Here is a 17879-nt window from a genome sequence, read left to right as displayed (position 1 = left end):
CATTAGACATGGCTGTATGCCCACAACAGCCTGACCCGAGCTCCCTCCCCACCCCCAACAGGGCTGTTCCTGATTCCTGTCACTTACATAGAAACATAGAAATGACGGCAGAAAAAGACCAATCGGCCCATCCAGTCTGCCCAGCAAGCTCCCACACTTATTTTCCCATACTTATCTGTTTCACCAACCACTGAGTTCAGGGCCCTTGTTGGTAACTGTTTGATTCAAGTTTCCTGCCATCCCCTGCTGTTGATGCAGAGAGTAATGTTGGAGTTGCATCAAAAGTGAGCATAAGGCTTAATGGTTAAGGTTAGTAACTGCCGCATCAAGCAAGTTACCCCGATGCTTGTTTACCCAGACTGCACAGATCATTGCCTTGTTGGATGTTGTCTGAATGTAAATCCTGTGTTTTCCACATATTTCCCCTTTCCCCCCTGCCGTTGAAGCAGAGAGCAATGCTGTATATGCATTCAAAGTGATGTATCAGGCTTAATTAGTTTAGGGTAGTAACCGCCGCAGTAAGCAAGCTACCTCCACGCTTATGTGTTTACTTGTCAGTAAAAAGGACCAAGCCCCTTTTAAGACAGCCTTCTGAAAAGGGGATCAGTCCTTTCACTGAAATGTGACAGTAAATGGATCAATTAGGGGTAAGTGAAAGAGTGAATAAATTAATATTAAGTGCCTGACACTTTAATATTAATTTATTCACTCCTTTGCTTACTGCCGGCAGGTGTTTCTGGCCTGGAGAGGGGGGAATTTGGAGTTTGGCAAGGACTGTTTTACCACAGGGACCTCAGATGCGCCATTTCAGGTACAGGACACTTGTGACGACCCGGACCGCTTGGCCAGTGAGGCCACACCGTGGGGCTTCTGCTTTCTGTGTCTCCCCCCCCCCCCCCCCCCTCCATGAGGAACCACAGAAAACAGGATTTTATTTTTTTTTTTGGAGCCCTTGAGCACAGCCTGATTCTGCTTTCTGTAGTTCCTTCTACTTAGTTTTACCACAATACTAATAGGTGGAATTGCAGAAAGCAGGATTTTTTTGTTTTTTATTCGGTGAGCCCTTGAGCACCCTGGCAGGTGTTAAAGTCGCTGTGTTAAAATGGGTGCCTTGGCCACGCAGCAGTTTTTGGCGTCGCGGAGTAATAGCTAATAACCTCATCTACACACAATTTGCTTGTGACAAGTGCTATTAGTTATGCGCTTGATTGGACACGCGTTTTGGACGCACTAATCCCCAATGTGACATCGGGGGTTATTTTAGCGCATCCAAAATGAGAGTCCAATAGAGTGTTACCTGGTGCGCCAACCTGAGCGCACTCTTGCATCGGCCTGTAAAGAAGCAGCTCTGCAACTGTTCCTGTTCCTGTTGCTCCTCTACTGCTCCCCTCCCTGCAGCGCACATTTGAACCTGAAACTGGAAGGGCCTACTAAGGACAGGGAAGGAGGAGCAGCAGCAACAACTGCCATGGGGGTAATGTCCCCAGCATCCTTTCTATCCCCTGTGCTGTCCTCATGGCTGTCTTCAATATTCCGGCCCCAGCCATATCTCACTGTGCCTGCTTTGTGTCTGTTGCTACCATAAGGGATTAAAATGGCAAGGGGGGGGGGGGGGGGGAATAAGGAGGTTTCGGGGAGCTAGGTAGGGATGCTGGGAAGAGCAGAACACCAGAAAAGGGGTGAGAGAATGATACAATGAATACATCTTTTTATAGCTGTGTAGCCATAAGAACATGCCATACTGGGTCAGACCAAGGGTCCATCAAGCCCAGTATCCTGTCTCCAACAGTGGCCAATCCAGGCCATAAGAACCTGGCAAGTACCCAAAAACTAAGTCTATTCCATGCTACTGATGCTAGTAATAGCAGTGGCTATTTTCTAAGTCAACTTAATTAATAGCAGGTAATGGACTTCTCCTCCAAGATCTTATACAATCCTTTTTTTAAACCCATCTACACTAACTGCACTAACCACATCTTCTGGCAACAAATTCCAGAGTTTAATTGTGCATTGAGTGAAAAAAGAACTTTCTCCGATTTAGTTTTAAATGTGCCACATGCTAACTTCATGGAGTGCCCCCTAGTCTTTCTATTATCTGAAAGAGTAAATAACCGATTCACATCTACCTGTTCTAAACCTCTCATGGCTTTAATCACCTCTATCATATCCCCCCTCACCCGTCTCTTCTCCAAGCTGAAAAGTCCTAACCTCTTTAGTCTTTCCTCATAGGGGAGCTGTTCCATTCCCCTTATCATTTTGGTCATCATCCCATACTTCAGTCTAATATATCTTATAGCTTTCTAGTTTGCTATGTCTTTTTTTTTTTTTTATAACTGAACAGTCATCCCGCAGTCAATATGGCCTTTACTAGCTCTACAACCATCCAGCTGTCCTGCATGCAATTCATTTTCTTATAACTTTGCAGCCATCCAGCATAGCTATGTTTTACCTAATATATGTAATAAGATGTATTTATGTATGCAATTTATGTATTGTGGGTTGGCTGCATGATGTAAGAAGATTTGATTATGAGGCTATAAGAAGTATGACACTGCTCCTAAGGCTGCACAATCATAAATAGATGGAATGTTTATAATGCCATAATTGCACATTTAAATATTTGCATGTAAAAAAAAAATTGACAATAGATTGAAAAGTAAAATAAAGAAGCTTTTATGGAATGTAATACTCCTTAGTATATTTCATATGCGGCTTGATCATCACTCAACAGCGATACCTAATGGCCACCTAAGGTTCATGTTAACCCAGTTTGAGAGGCAGCTGCTGTTTGTGGCCCCTGACCAAGGACTGCTTCTGAAATAGCTGAGCAGAGTTAGGAGGGGGGGATATAAAAATAATCGAAAGAAGACCCTGACATGGTTGTGATTGAAGACTCATGGTGCTGCAGCCCTAATGAGACCGGGTTCATCGGAGCTGGAAGCCCAGAAACAGCAGGAGGGAACCTGCTAAACCAAAAACAAATTAGACGTAAAGATGTAGACAGATCTCTCCATATGCTGAAACATATATGTTTAGGGAGCCCAATTTTATAAGATGGCGCTTAGGGCTGAAGTCTCATGCAGCCTTTCATGCGTAAGTCCATTTTGAAAATCGGGAGCATGCACACTTACATCTGCATGGGAGAAGGAGCCAGGTATAAATGTTCCCATGTACATTTACAGGCACACTTTCAGTTTTAGAAAGTACAAGTAAGTAGTTTTCCCTGCCTTAACTCTGCGCCTGGGAACACTGCTTTTAGTGTGCGCAAAAGTATGCATGAAATTGCTTCCACATGCAGTTTTACATCTACAACCCTCGGGGTAATGTTCAAAAAGCCTATATACATGTGGAAAATGGTATTTTACATACATGTGTGCATTTGAAAATTCACTCTAAAATGTAAGGTTGTCCTTTTGAAGAGAGAAGAAAGGGAATGCCATACTAGCTCTTTGGAAATATATATATTTTTTTAACTAACTTGTTGGATAGCAATAACACCTTTGATTAGACTAACATATTTTAAGATACATGCTTTCAGAACTAATAATGTCCCCTATAGGGGGATAAAAGCACAACCGCAAATAAAATGCATTGCAGTCTAGCACTTCCTGAAACAGCCCCACAGTGGAACTCTCCAGTCCCGCAGTTTGCTATCCTGACTTCACACACTACAGTCCGTACCCCTTGTGACTTACTTCGCACTGAGGCTTGCACAGGGTATGGGGTTGGGAATTTTTGTTTTTGCCCCCCTTCCGTTAGGGGCCTGCACCAAGATTGATCATTACTGGGGAGTTTTCTTCTTTTCAATGTTTAATACTCATGTTGATCTTTTTAATGTAATTTTTAAAATAGTTTGTCTTATAGAATAAAATAAGGTGTAATGGCAGAGCCTATGGTTAGGATGAGTTCTCGGCTGTAGTAAATAGTTCATCCTGTCTCAGTTCTTTTTCCTCTGAGTGTAGTGAAGAGAGAGATGTTATTTCACAAAACCCTCCCCGGGTAACTGGGTGGCAGCATCATGACTGATTTGCTTTTGCAGAAGAAATACTGTGAGTAATATAACTGATTATTTTTCCATTTAGTTCTTCAAATTGTTTCCTTTATAAGAAAGCTTGGGTGAAACACACCAAATTCTTGTCCCTAGTGTAAATGTTTAAACATTTCTATGACAATGGTCAAACTTTGCTACGATAATACCTCTCTAAAACAGATTTATTAGATCTCGGCCTATGATTAAAGATGCCCACAGTAGTGGTTATTGCCACAGAGCATTACTTCTTATGTTGTAAGCATGTAGGGTCTGATTAGGGATGCTCTTGCATGATAGGTAAAGTCCTAGATACTGTAAATCAGGATCACAGTTCCATTCTTTCCAAAACCTAGCATCGGCCAAAAAGGTATTTTTTGTTAGGAAGCCATATTTTAATGTAATGTTCTCCTACCTTCCTCTTTGTGCACTTGCACCATACCTTCATGCCTGTCACAAAAGTGCAGCCAGGACACTTGATTTGCTGCTTCTGGGCCATCTGCGGCTCTTCTCAACACGGCTGCCTCAGCCTGTCATTTCCTTCTGAGACTGTACTATGTTCCTGATTAGACAAACCTAAGAGCCAATGGAACATAGAAGAAGATTTGACCAATGAGAAAGCAAAGGACAAAGATCTAAAATTTGCCTGGGTTTTTTGGATTGCATCTGGAGAGAGTAGGACAGCAGAAGTGCAACTTGTGAGTAGGCTTGCTGTCCCCTGTACGGATTTACACAGGGTTTTGAGAGATTTAGTGGAGGGCTTGGGAAGAAGCTAGCTGAAACTCACTGTGAAGTTACAGTGCTAATTCTGTACTGAGCCTTTGTGTTGTGGATGAGAGTTGCTGCCAGGCCCCTGTAATCTGTGACTGGGATGCTGTTTGCTGCAGCGTAGATGTAGAGGATAAAGGTGCCACAGACACGAGGAAGACCACAGTTTGTTTGGAGGCATCATTTGAGGAGCCTGAGGAACCATTCTCATACCTCCCCACCCCCTCACCCCCCCATTTTTAAACTAATCTATCTCACTGTAACCCACAGTGTCTAGTAATGCCTTTTAATGTAATACTCCTAGACTTCGACTTAGTCTACTTCACTGTACCCTGCTGTAACCCACCTTGTAACATTACAATTTGTAATATATCTTCCTGACTTTGACTGAACCATCCATATTGTTATCTGTTTTGAAGTGACTGATCAACCACAAAAAGTGGAATAGAAATCATTTGAATTAAAGTACCTAGCAATTGCATAAAATGGTGAGCCATCTGACTATAATGTAGTAACCTCTGGAACCCAAAGCTGCTTTCTCCAAGGACAAGCAGGATGGCAGTCCTCACACAAGACTGACGACATCAAATGGAGCCCGTCATGGAAAACGTATGTAAAATGAGCCTCACTGAGCATGCTCAGGCATGCATTATACCACTCGTCCACGTAGTGTCCCATCCAGCCTCTTCTTTTCCACAGAGCCTTTTGTCTTGGGGTGGGACGAGACCCTCACTTGGCTAAAAAAAACTTTTTTCTAAACTTATATTTCACAATTTCTTTTTTGCTGCCTCGCATGGTCAAAGTGGGGTCTCCCCCCCCCCCCCCCCCCCCCCCCGATTCTCCCATTGTCTTAGGTTTTTCAACATTTATCGGTAAGTTTATTTTCATTGTCGATACCCTTAGGGCGACTGTGCGCTCGGTGCCACCGGTCATCAACAGTCACCGCCATCAGTTTCAATCTCAAGCCGTCTTATTTTGTGATGACATGTCCACTTCAGGTTTTAAGTGGTGCCACAGAAGAACCATACCTATCACAGACCCCCCTGATAGATGCATATTCTGCCTTGGGGCATTGCACAACATCCGGGGTTGCAGCAAGTACACCAGGATGACACCGAAGGGACATAAGATCCAGCTTGAAATGATGAAGAGCCTCTTTGGGACGGAAAAAAACGTTCCATCAGCATCTGCATTGGCATCAAGGGATCTCTGAGCTGCACTGATGGACACCAAGCTGACATTGGTGGGGCCATTGAGGTCATCAGTTGAAAGGGACACCGGAGACCAGTCATCTTCTGGTCAAGGATGTCAGGTTCATCATCCTCTGCCTCAACCATCAGGAAGGACCAATCTGAGCATCGAAGGAAGCCAAGGAAATATCAACAATGGTCCCTGTCGATGCACAGTGCTGAGCACGGGGATGCTACAGCTTCTGCTTTGATGCCCCTGATGCGATCCCATGGCAAGGAAAGCCAGTCCTTCATTAATGCCAGGGGTGCGTACGGACTCCATTGGTCCTGATATCAGTCACCAATCCTCCTCTCAGCTCCAAAGAGGATCTGGTTACTCCTCCTGCATCCATGCCTGTTTTGGCATCAGCAATGTTAGAGGAGGAATTGGAGAGGCAAGTGCAGCTGGCCATCAAAAAGGCATTGCGTGGCCTTAGCATCATGGCACCGTCGCTTCTCGAGCTGCTGCTGGAATTCCTGCACATGCTTATTGGTGTTTTACGGACCCAGCTGGCATTAATTCCCAGTGTGGCATTGATGCTGTACAGGACACCACTGCCATTACCTGCCAATCTGGTCATTATTTCTGGTTCCCAAGTCCCAGTGGAGAAGACACTGGGACTTGGGCCACCCCATCCACTTCCACCAGTGCCTACACCAATGGGCGGAGGCTAGGGTCCCATCGATGACAGTGGAGACGAGGGCACCTATGACTCCTGGGAGATGTCTCTCACATGGTCTCTTGACGACACTTTGGATGATCTCCTCCAGAGGAGTGAAGGAAGTCCCCACCAGAGAACCTCTCTTTCATAAGTTTTGTTCAGTTGATGCTGGAGGCCATCCCCTTTTGGTTGGTGACTGAAGATGCTACCAGGCAAAAAATGCTAGATATCCTGCAGTTCGTGGAGCCTCCCAAGGAGATTGTGGGAGGCCCAGTTCATGAATTCCTTATGGATTTGCTGTTGATGTGGGAACAACCCTCATAGTGCCTCCTGTTAACAGGAAGGCGGACACGATTTATCTTGTCCAAAAGGCTCTCTGACTCGACAAGCATCAGCTACCCCACCAGTCTGTGGTCATTGAATCCACTCTCAAGAAGGCCAAGCACTCTAGGACCCAATTCTTGGCACCCCCAGGGAAAGATCACAAAATGATGGATATTCTTGGGAGGTAAGTATTCCAGGGCACTATGCTTATTGCCCGCATAGCTGCCTACCAGCTGTACATGAGCCAGTATAAGTGGGACATCGAAGCAGGTACTGGATGTTGCTGAACAATTGCCGCCGCAGCAGCAAAACATCCTCCTATCTCTGGTGCATAAGGGCCTGGAGTGCAGGAAACACGAAGTCCGTTCGACCTACATAGTTTTCAAGACGGCATTGAGGGTCTCTGCAGCAGAACCTCAGACCAGAGGTGCAGGAGTGACTCAGACGTGCCATGTATGGGAGAGAATCTCTTCAGAGATAAGGTCAAGGACGCGGTGGCCCAATTCTGGAACAACCATGCAACCCTTCAGAAGCACTCCACTATCATTCTGGACCTGCCCTCCTCATCCAGTAGGTCATCAGGGTCCAAGCCTAGGAAGTCTTTCTTTCTCCTTGTCCCCTTCAATCTCATCAGGCTCGCGTTGCTGCTCCAGACAACAAAGAGCCCCAAAGCCCCAGCTGGCTCCTCGGTCATCTCCAGGAATGGGGTTTTGACTGGATCATAGGGAACATAGCCTAGTTGCCCGGGACGATGGATCTGATGGTCAGGGGAAGGCTGCGGTTCTTTGCGAACTGGTGGACCAGTGAAACCTCAGACCATTGTCTGACAAGGGTTCAGATTGAACTTATTGGATGCGCTGCCAAATTGCCTCCCTGAGCCCGTACTGGGGCCCAGTAACACATCAGGAGGTACTAGTAATGGAGCTCTCCTCCCACTAATCCCATTGTTTTGTTTTTGTTTAGGCTGCACATGTAGATTTCTCATTCATATTCATTAGTTATTCTGAAAATCTGACTGGTGTGCATTCCTTGAGGACTGATTTTGGACACCTCTAGTACCATGGATTTTTATATTTGCTTTTTGTATAGATAGATTTTGTAAGAAAACATTGTATTATCAAATATGTGCAATCTACATGCATTACTTTCTGATTTCACCCAAAATGCATCTCTAGGAATGCTTCATCTAGATGCACCTTAATGGTACCCGGCGCTGCGCACATGTTATAAAATGCCAGGGCAGCACGCACAAGGGGGGAAGATATATGCAGTTACGTGCGGCGACGCATCGGGGCCTTCCCCAGTTCCTTCCCAGTCCGCTCCAATTAAGGAGTGGACTGGGAAGGAACTTCCCAACCCCCTATCCTAAATCCCCCCCCCCCCCAAATGCTTTGTCTTACCTTTTGCGCCTGCTTCTGAGCAGGAGCAAGTTGCTCGCACCGGCACCCTGCTGGTACGCGATCCCCCGGCACAGCAGCAAATGGCCACTGTGTTGGGTGTCTCTAACCCCGCCCCACCCCCTGGACCGCCCCTTTCACTAACCCCGGGACTTACACGTGTGGCCGGGCCCTTTAAAAAATTGGCCTGGCGCGTGTAAGGCCCGGCTGTGCACATAAACCCCCGGGTTTTCCGCAAGTAAATCTTCTTTTAAAATCTGGCCCTAATAGTTTTCAAAATGTGGTATTCAGGGTAAGACCAGGTCCAGTTTCAGCACTGTAACTCATGCATTGTGGAGTGTGTTACGCAACTAGCAGATGGCATGCACGTATCTTGGCTCGACCTGAACAACTGCTTTCAGGGGGATGGGGGTCGGAGGGAGAACCAAAGGAAGGAGGCAGAATATAAATGTAAGACATTGCTTGTAGGGTTCTGATTAACCAAATCAATGACTCATTACTCCACCAACTGTAACTAAGCAGTCAACCAAATCTCCTGAAGTAAAAAAAAAATATATATGTATTTAGGTCACTAAAGTTCAGCATACATCTGTGCAGGTGTGCAGCCAGACGATTCAATTTTGTGGAATATCTATTGATGCTAAATATGGTTAATTTTTCCCATGGAAGGAGAAAATTGTTTTTCTGCAAGCAGCTGTAATTTTTAAGCTACCTGAAATGTTTGCATAATGTTCTTATGACCTTACAATAAATTCATATTTATTTTCAAAGGTTTTTGTGAAGGATTTCATATAAGACATGCAGTAATTTATTTTATTAGGCCAAGTAGTGTCATGACTTCCATTATGATATTCAGCAAGATGATGTATGGCCATAGAGTGGCTATCCATCCTTGTTCAACATATCAGGTATTTTTGGCATATGATAAACAGACACAGTATATGTTTAAAATGAGAGAGAGAGAGGCTATATATATATACACACATACATACATTCTGTCTCTCTCTCTCATTTTAAACATATACTGTGTCTGTTTGTCATATGCCAAAAATACCTGATATGTTGAACAAGGATGGATAAAATTGACCTTTATATATTATCTATTTAAAAAGAAATGTAAAGGATAATTTGGATCCATAGGACATTCCTGGAGGTCAGCACTGTTACATGACTGTAAATTGTTTGGTTAATATTTTAGGAGCCCAATATTAAAAAATGTTTAACCGGATAAGACTTGTGCTGCTGAATATCCATATATAGAAGTCTGTTAAGGTTGAATATCTGCACTCATCCAGTTAAGTTAACTAGATAAGTAGCACCGCCCCAATCCACCCATCGACTATCCTGTTATCTATAAGAATATAAAATATGCCATGCTGGATCAGACCAAGAATCAATCAAGTCCAGCATCCTGTTTCCAACAGTAGCCAATCCAAGTCGCAAGTACCCAAACATTAAATAGATCCCAAGCTACTATTCCTTATTGATAGCAGTTTATGGACTTCTCTAGGAACGTATCTAAATCTTTTTTTTTTTTAATCCCAGTTACACTAACTGCCATAACCACATCATGTTTCCAGTAGTGGCCAATCTAGGATACAAGTACCTGGCAAGGACCCAAACATTAAATAAATCCCAAGCTATTAATGCCAGTAATAAATAGTAGTTATTCTCAAAGTCAACCTCACTTATAGCATTTCATGAACTTCTCCTCCAGGAAGTTGTCCAAAGTTTTTTGTAAACCCAGATAAAACAACTGCCTTAACCACAACCTCTGGCAACTAATTCCAGAGCTTAAGTATGCATTGAGTGAAAAATAATTTTCTCCAATGTGTTTTAAATGAGCTACTTGCTAACTTCATGGAGTGCCCCCTAGTTGTCCTATTATCTGAGAGTAAATAACCGATTTACATTAACCTGTTCAAGTTCTTTCATGATTTTGTAGACCTCTATCATATCCCCCCTCAGCCGTCTCTTCTTCAAGCTGAACAGCCCTAACCTCTTTAGCATTTCCTCATAGGGGAGCTGTTCTATGCCCCTTATTTGGTCGCCCCTCTCTGCACTTTCTCCAGTGCAACTATATCTTTTATGAGATGCAGCAACCAGAATTGCACACAGTATTCAAGGTGCAGTTTCACTATGGAGCGATACAGAGGCATTATGATATCCACCGTTCTATTTGCCATTCCCTTCCTAATAATGCCTAACATTCTCTTTGCTTTTTTGACCTCCATAGCACACCGAGTCAACAATTTCAATGTCTTATGCACTATGACGCCTAGATCTTTCTTAGGTTCCATCTTAGGTGTTACTACCCACATTGTCTAATTACAACAAGGGTTATTTTTCTCTATATGCATCACCTTGAACTTGTCCACCTTAAATTTCATCCTCCATTTGGAAGCCCAATCTTCTAGTCTCAAAAGGTCCTCCTGCAATTTATGACAAAAGGCTTGAGAGTTAACTACTCTGTATAATATTGTATCATCCACAAATCTGATCACCTGACTCAATGTACCCATTTCCAGATCATTTATAAATATATTAAAAAGCACTGGTCTAAGTACAGATCTCTGAGGCACTCCACTGTTTACCTTTTTCCACTATGAAAATTGACCATTTAATCCTATTCTGTTTACTGTTTTTTAACCAGTTTGCAATCCACAAAAGGACATTGCCTCCTATCCCATGACGTTTTAGTTTTCTTGGAAGCCTCTCTTGAGAGACTTTGTTGAATGCCTTCTGAAAATCCAGATACACAACATCTACCAGTTTCACATTCGTCCACATGTTTATTCACCCCTTCAAAAAAAAAAATGTAGGAGATTTGTGAGGCAAGACTTCCCTTGGGTTAAGCCATGTCTGTTTAAATATTTTGTGATTTTATTCTTTATCATAGTTGCCATGATTGTTCCTGGCACTGAATTCAGGCTCACCGGTCTATAGTTTCCCAGATCACCCCTGGAGCCCTTTTTAAATATTAGGGTTACATTGGATACTTTACAGTCTTCAGATACAACTGATGAGTTTAATGATAGGTTACAAATTAATTGTATAGGTTTGAAATTTCATTTTTTAATTCTTTTAGAACCCTGGGGTGTATACCATCCGGTCCAGGTGATTTACTGCTCTTCAGTTTGTCAATATGGCCTACTATATCTTCCAGTTCACAGTAATTTGGTTCAGTTGATCTGAATTGTCACCCTTGAAAACTCTGTCTGGAACGGGTATCTCCCCAACATCCTCTTCAGTAAACACTGAAGCAAAGAATGTTTACTTTTTTCGCGATGGCCTTATCATTCCCTAAGTGCCCCTTTAACCCCTCAATCATCTAACGGTCCAACCGACTCTCTTGCAGGCTTTCTGCTTTGGATATATTTTTTAAAGTTTTTAGTATGCTTTTGCTTCTATGGCCAACTTTTTTTTTAAATTCTCTCTTAGCCTGTCTTATCAATGTCTTACAATTAACTTGTCAATGCTTATGCTTTATTCTATTTTCTTCTAATGGATCCTTCTTCCAGTTTTTGAATGAAGATCTTTTGGCTAAAATAGCCTCTCTCACCTCACTTTTTAGCCATGCCAGCAATCGATTGGCTTTCCTTCCACATTTCTCAATGCATGGAATAAATCTGGACTGCAAGTCTAAGATGTATTTTTTTTAACAATTTCCAAGCCTGATGCACATTTTTAACATTTGAAGATGTACCTTTTAGGTTGGTTTATTTTTGTTTGTTTAACTTTTTTTTTTTTTTCTAATTTTATCAAAGCTTTCCTTTTGAAAGTTTTTAGTGCTAGAGCTGTGGATTTAATTTCTGCCCCCTTCCAGTCAATAATTCAAATTTGATCCTATTATGATCTTTGTCAAGTGGCCCCACCACCATTACCTCTCACCAAATCCTGTGCTACACTGAGAATTGAATCTAAAATTGCTTCCTCTCTCGTCAGTTCCTGAACCAATTGCTCTATAAAGCTGTCATTTATTCCATCCAGGTGCTTTATTTCTCTAGCATGCACTGATGTTTCACTTACCCAGTTAATATTGGGTAACTGAAATCTCCCATTATTACTGCACTACCAATTTGTTTGCTTCACTAATTTCACTTAGCATTTTTTTTTGTCCATCTCACCATTTTGGCCAGGTGGACAGTAGTATACTCCTGTTGCTATACTCTTCCCCCAACACACAAAGAATTTCTACCCATAAAGATTCTACTTAGCAACTGCCACTTAGCTGGTTAAGTCCTTATCTGGCTAAGTATCATTTCAAGATTGGATTCCATATTGTTAGATTGCCTATCAAGCCTATCTGTTATTACATTAGATACATCTTGCTTCTGAACACTGTGAGGAAATCTGTGGGTTCAGAGGGCAAGAGGAATAAATGCACCTGGAGGAAGAGAAAGTAAATATAAATGAAAAGGATTGATTACTATACCTTTAGTTAATAACATAGTAGCATAACATAAAGATGACAGCAGAAAAAAAAACAAACCTAACCCCATCCAGTCTAACCAGAGTTCACAGTGTTAAGGATGTATCCTGTTTGCTAGCCATATAGTGTAACATGTTATATGTGCCCCCAGTTTCCTGGAGCTGACTTTTTCAAGATGCTGTGGCAAATATGTGGCGGGTCAGAATAATTTTGCATAAAGATTCACGCCTCTGACTATGCAAAAAAAGTAAAGTTTTTATATTGAAAACCATTCATATTTGTTTTTAAATAATATTTAATCTGTATACAAATAAAGTGTAACAAATCCAAAAATCAACAATTTATCAAGTTAAAACATAAGTTGCAAACTTAACTGTGACATGTCCCTTATGTTTTGAATTGAAATAGTGCAACCATCCTTTTCTCATTTTTCTAACTATATGAGCTTCTGTATGCTAAAAATGCCCTCAACATGAGTAGTTTGTCAGGCTATAATTTACACAGAAAGACGTGCATGTATGTTGGACACATGGTAACAAACACAAAAAGGGGTTAAATTAGCACAAGCTGAAGCTTGTCGGCAGTAGTGTCAGTCATCAAGGCGGCTATGAATTGAAATGAATGCACTGTCTGCAAGCTGTGAGATGCCAGCAGTTGCAGACTTCCAAAAACACATCCAGGTCTTTGTAAATGGTATATGGTTAGCCACGTATGCAGGTGCAAGAATCTTTGATTAAAGATTGAATTCTTCTATAGGGAGACCACTCTGTCCAGGAATTATTTCAAAATCATCTTTGGTTTGAAAAGGATTTCAGATCTTTGAGTGGGGGGGGGGGGGTGTCAGACATTCGGACTACTTTCTCTGTCCATTCCACCTTCACGCCCCCCCCCCCCCTCCCTTCAGTTCAGGACAGGAGGAAGGGTGGTGAATGATGGTGGAGGGAACAAAGGAAGGAGAAAACTCCTCTGCATGCTGTTTGCAAGGAAAGGGGTGGGAGCAAGCAGGCACCCTTCCTATTTCTTTAAAAGATTGAATCTAAGAGATGTCCTCTACTTGTACTGATTCTGCGGAAAATTGTTAGATATGTGGCGACAAGCTGCTTATGTGGTTTTTTCCCCACTGCCATATAAGCGCAGGAGGCTAGGGGAACTGTTTATATTTGTCTCTATCCTGGGCACTTTTTGTCTTATTTCTTGGTACTCCACCCTTGGGTAGATTAGCTTACAAGATTGCCTTTTGAGTTCACACCCAGTGTACCCCTCCCTTCCCATATCAATCGCAATGCTGTTGTCCAGAAATCTGGCCTTCTGGATCCTCTGTGTAGTCTGTCAGGAGTATCTGTGTTTCCCCTGGGTCTTCTAGTTATTCCCACAGAAACAGCCTGTCAAATAGGCCCAGCTGCTCGTTTAATTTGAAGTCCCTTGTGTAGCCTGGCAGGCTTCATGAGTGCAGGCTGTAAGTGAGTTATAATTCTTTATAATTTATCTACAGATTCATAAGAATAGAACAGATATTTCTCAGCTAGGTCCTTGTAGCATGACACCCCAGAAAGTTATTGCGTAGTAGCTCGGGAGTTGTCTGGCAGATAAGAAGCTTCTGGTCTGTCTAGCCCCCACCTACTGAGACCCTTCATAATCTTTGGTCATCATCCTTGCTTTATTGCCGTTCCCCCCCCCCCCCAATATATTTATTGGTATCGGTCGCACTTGAAGTCTATCACTTTGTTGGTTACCTCCACTTTGTTGGCAGAGACTAACCATTATCAGCTAACTAGGTGCTGTGAGGAAGGAGACATGACACGGCTCTCGCTGCTGCAACAGTAGGTGGTTCTTGCAGTCGAAAAAATAAATAAATAAATTCTGCCCATGCCACCTCTAATTCTCACCTAAAAAAAAAAGCCGTAATGAAAACTAACATAAAAAGTACCCATTAAAGCAGGAAAAAAGGCACTAAGATTTTTATTTACACACACACACACACACAAGTTCACATTAAGAATAAACATGAGGGAATAATAATAATAATGAAAATCTCTGCTTTATGATTTCCTTCTGCAGATAATACAGTAATAAATTATTAGCAGCAGAAGGAAATCATGAAGCAGAGTTTTTTTTTCATTATTTGAAAAGAAATTGTTATTTCTAAGCTTCTCTGATGTTGGTAGTAGAATGGTCCCCTAACTTGAACTGATCCCTGGCAGACTAACCAGTGAGCAGTGCAGGAAATGAGATTGGGCCTAAGGGGATCACCCTGGCTACTTTGCTAGATCAGAATAAAATACCCAAAGTAATTGCTGCACTTTTAAATTTCTTATTATAACATGCTAAGCCTGTGATGAACCACATGCTCTGTTCAGCAGAGTATTAAATGCTACAGCAGTGAAATCCACCAGATTTCCAAGCCCTTCAATACGACAATCCCATCACGGTTATTACCCGTTTACAGTTGTGACTGCCTGCTCAGTGATAAAGTGCTGGAGTAGACATATGCAACAAGCTACAGATTTAATTTGCTCTCTTGGAAAAGGAACCTTTCAAGTGTGTGTATGTTTTGTTTTGTTTTTTTCTTTTTGTTTCAGTTTTTGTTTTACTGAGCAAAGAACTATAGTTATTTTAATGTGTATAAAGTTAAAAGAAAAATCCCCCCTCCCGGTTCAGGATGCCTCGGTGAAGCGGCCCATCAGTTATGATAGACAGGAATTGTAAAGTAACTGTTTCATTCCATTGATTATGGTTAGAAATGCAGGACTTGATTCTTAATATAAAGGTGCCACATTTTCTTTGTCAAATCGGTTTTCTTCTTTAGATTTTATTTGCCAGATACCATAACTGCAGGTCCATATATATAAGTGCAAGCTGCTAAAAGAGAAAACTTGTCCCAGTTGGTTTTCATTTTTCTGTTTTGTTTTTTGTTTTTTTTTCTTCAACCCTTGTCATTAAGAGCAGAATATCTACCAGCACTAGACAATTGGCTTGTGTAGCAGGCTGTTGCAACTGGAAACTGCATCATGGTCTGTCTTTACACTTGCAATGTTTTTTCTGGGTAAACCTGGTGGGTGGGAGGGAGCGCTGAACTGTTTTAACCCCTATACTAACTGATTTAAAATGAAAAAAAAAAAAAAATTGAAATAAATGACCAAAAAGCAGAGAACTGCTTTTTGATGTGTATTTGTTATATGTAGGCTGAGAGGCATTCTGTATCTAGAAAAGGATTACAAAGGTGTCCTTATCGTCAGCCTCTAGCACTCAGTAATTTTTTCTACCTGTTCTCTAAATACACTCTACTGACTGTCTAAAGGAAGAGAAGGAAAAATCATGCCTTGCTGAAACACTTTAAAACCTGAAAATGTTTTCTTAAAACATGGACAATATTAGTACATTGCTTGTAGCAGAATGTGTTGCTCAGATGGTGCTAGAGTTTTCACTACTTTTTTTTTGTGCCCTTCTTCTCATTAAATATGTCTCCACGTGAAGAGTGAATAATGTGAATAAATGAAGTGTCCTGCACTTCGTGTGATCGTACAGGCTTAATAGACAGGGATGGAACTGCACAGATGAAATAATATATTTTGCCGTTCTTAATTTCTGAGCCTAAACAGACAAGATACACAAGGAAAGGAGACCAGGGGGTAAAATTTCAAGCACTATACCCTTACTGTGTATAGGGGACCATTTGTTTGCAATGTTTTTTTCTGTTGGCAGCTGTAACAAAATCCTTTATAATAAAGGCGAGGTCGGTGTGAGAGGGGGACTTCCCACAGTTATATCTGTAAGGGTTCGTGCACATGCAAATTGAGGAGACAGCTTCCTATATAAGAGGGCCCTCTCTCCTGTAGCTGAATTTGACTGTCAGTGCAGCAGTAGCCAAACTCACTTTTATTTTGCAGTGCAGTTAAGTGCACTGTGAAACAGCTGGATTCAGCTAGGAATTAGCAAAAAAAAAAAAAAAGTGTTCAGAGTAGGGTCATCTTGTTCTGGGACTGTTCCAACCAAAGCTAAACAGCACATATCTTCAACCCCAAAGTGTATTGTCTTCTGCAGGGATGGCTGTAAATGAGCATAACTTAGAGGACCTTAATTTTGTGTTTGTTTTCTGTAGGAAGAGGAAAAAAGAAAGGCTAAGGAGGAAGAGGAGCAGCGGCAACATGAAGAATACCTGAAATTAAAAGAGAGTTTTGTGGTGGAGGATGAGGGGATTGAAGAAGCGATGACAGAAGAAGAGGTATGTTGGCGTGCCTAAAATATTTCTCTTGCCATCTGACTAGGTTATCTCTGTGACTGAAGTCCAGCTGGCAAACCATTCTTTTCTGAAAGTCGACGATCAAATGAGAAGGTGTATTTTTATTTTTAATTCCATGGTTAGCATATTGCCCCCCCCCCCCCCAGCTTACATTGGCCACTGACAGACTAACCATAGGGCAGGACTGGCAATTGCATGCAGGTGACTAAGATTAGTACACTTTAAGGGCTGTACCATACACTGTGCTCATTGAAAAATACTCTGCTTTTTGTGAGGGCTGATTGTACAGTGGCTCTCTTTTTTTTTTTTCCCTTGAAAACAGACTTTGCATAGAATTGAATTTTTGATGCTGTTACACTTGTGGCAATGTGGATCCTGCGGTTTAATAGCAGTCAGGGTTTAATAGTGCCACAATTCCAGCACAGAATGACAATAAAAGCCCTTGTAACATAAGCATCCTTTTTATTTAAGGGAGAATCCTATTGGGGCTGAGAACCTCTGTAGCTAAAGAAAATTCTGCTGTCCATGGTTGTATAGTGCAGTGGAGGGAAAACAAAACCTAAAATAGCTTTACCGTGCTTTAGGCTGAGAGCTAGTAGCAGACTGAGCAGCAGAGAGGACAGAATTAAGTAAGAACTCCGGCACCCTTGCTAGCTGCCGTCATATTGCAGCCGGCTGCTAGGTGTATGGTAGTGAGAGGATCAGAGCTAAAACAATGTTTTAATTTTTTTTTCCAGACAATTTGGGCTTTTTTCAATAATCTCTTTTGTTTTCCATAGGCACAGAATGGGGAGAAGTTC

The 17879-nt window shown here is 42.0% G+C and overlaps 1 protein-coding gene across 1 annotated transcript in view; it reads left to right on the top strand.

Moving 5' to 3' along the window:
* The window catches only part of DDRGK1 (DDRGK domain containing 1), a 130571-nt gene that overhangs the window by 96263 nt on the left and 16429 nt on the right, over positions 1 to 17879 (top strand). Inside the window, exon 5 of the mRNA XM_029593859.1 lies at positions 16939 to 17069. Within this exon, the coding sequence (XP_029449719.1) occupies positions 16939 to 17069 (131 nt within the window). The remainder of the gene's footprint in view (positions 1 to 16938; positions 17070 to 17879) is intronic.

This window comes from Rhinatrema bivittatum, chromosome 1, assembly GCF_901001135.1.
Source record: "Rhinatrema bivittatum chromosome 1, aRhiBiv1.1, whole genome shotgun sequence".
Lineage (NCBI taxonomy): Eukaryota > Metazoa > Chordata > Amphibia > Gymnophiona > Rhinatrematidae > Rhinatrema > Rhinatrema bivittatum.
Note: the sequence above shows the minus strand (reverse complement) of the source record. Positions and strands in the feature narration are given on the sequence as shown.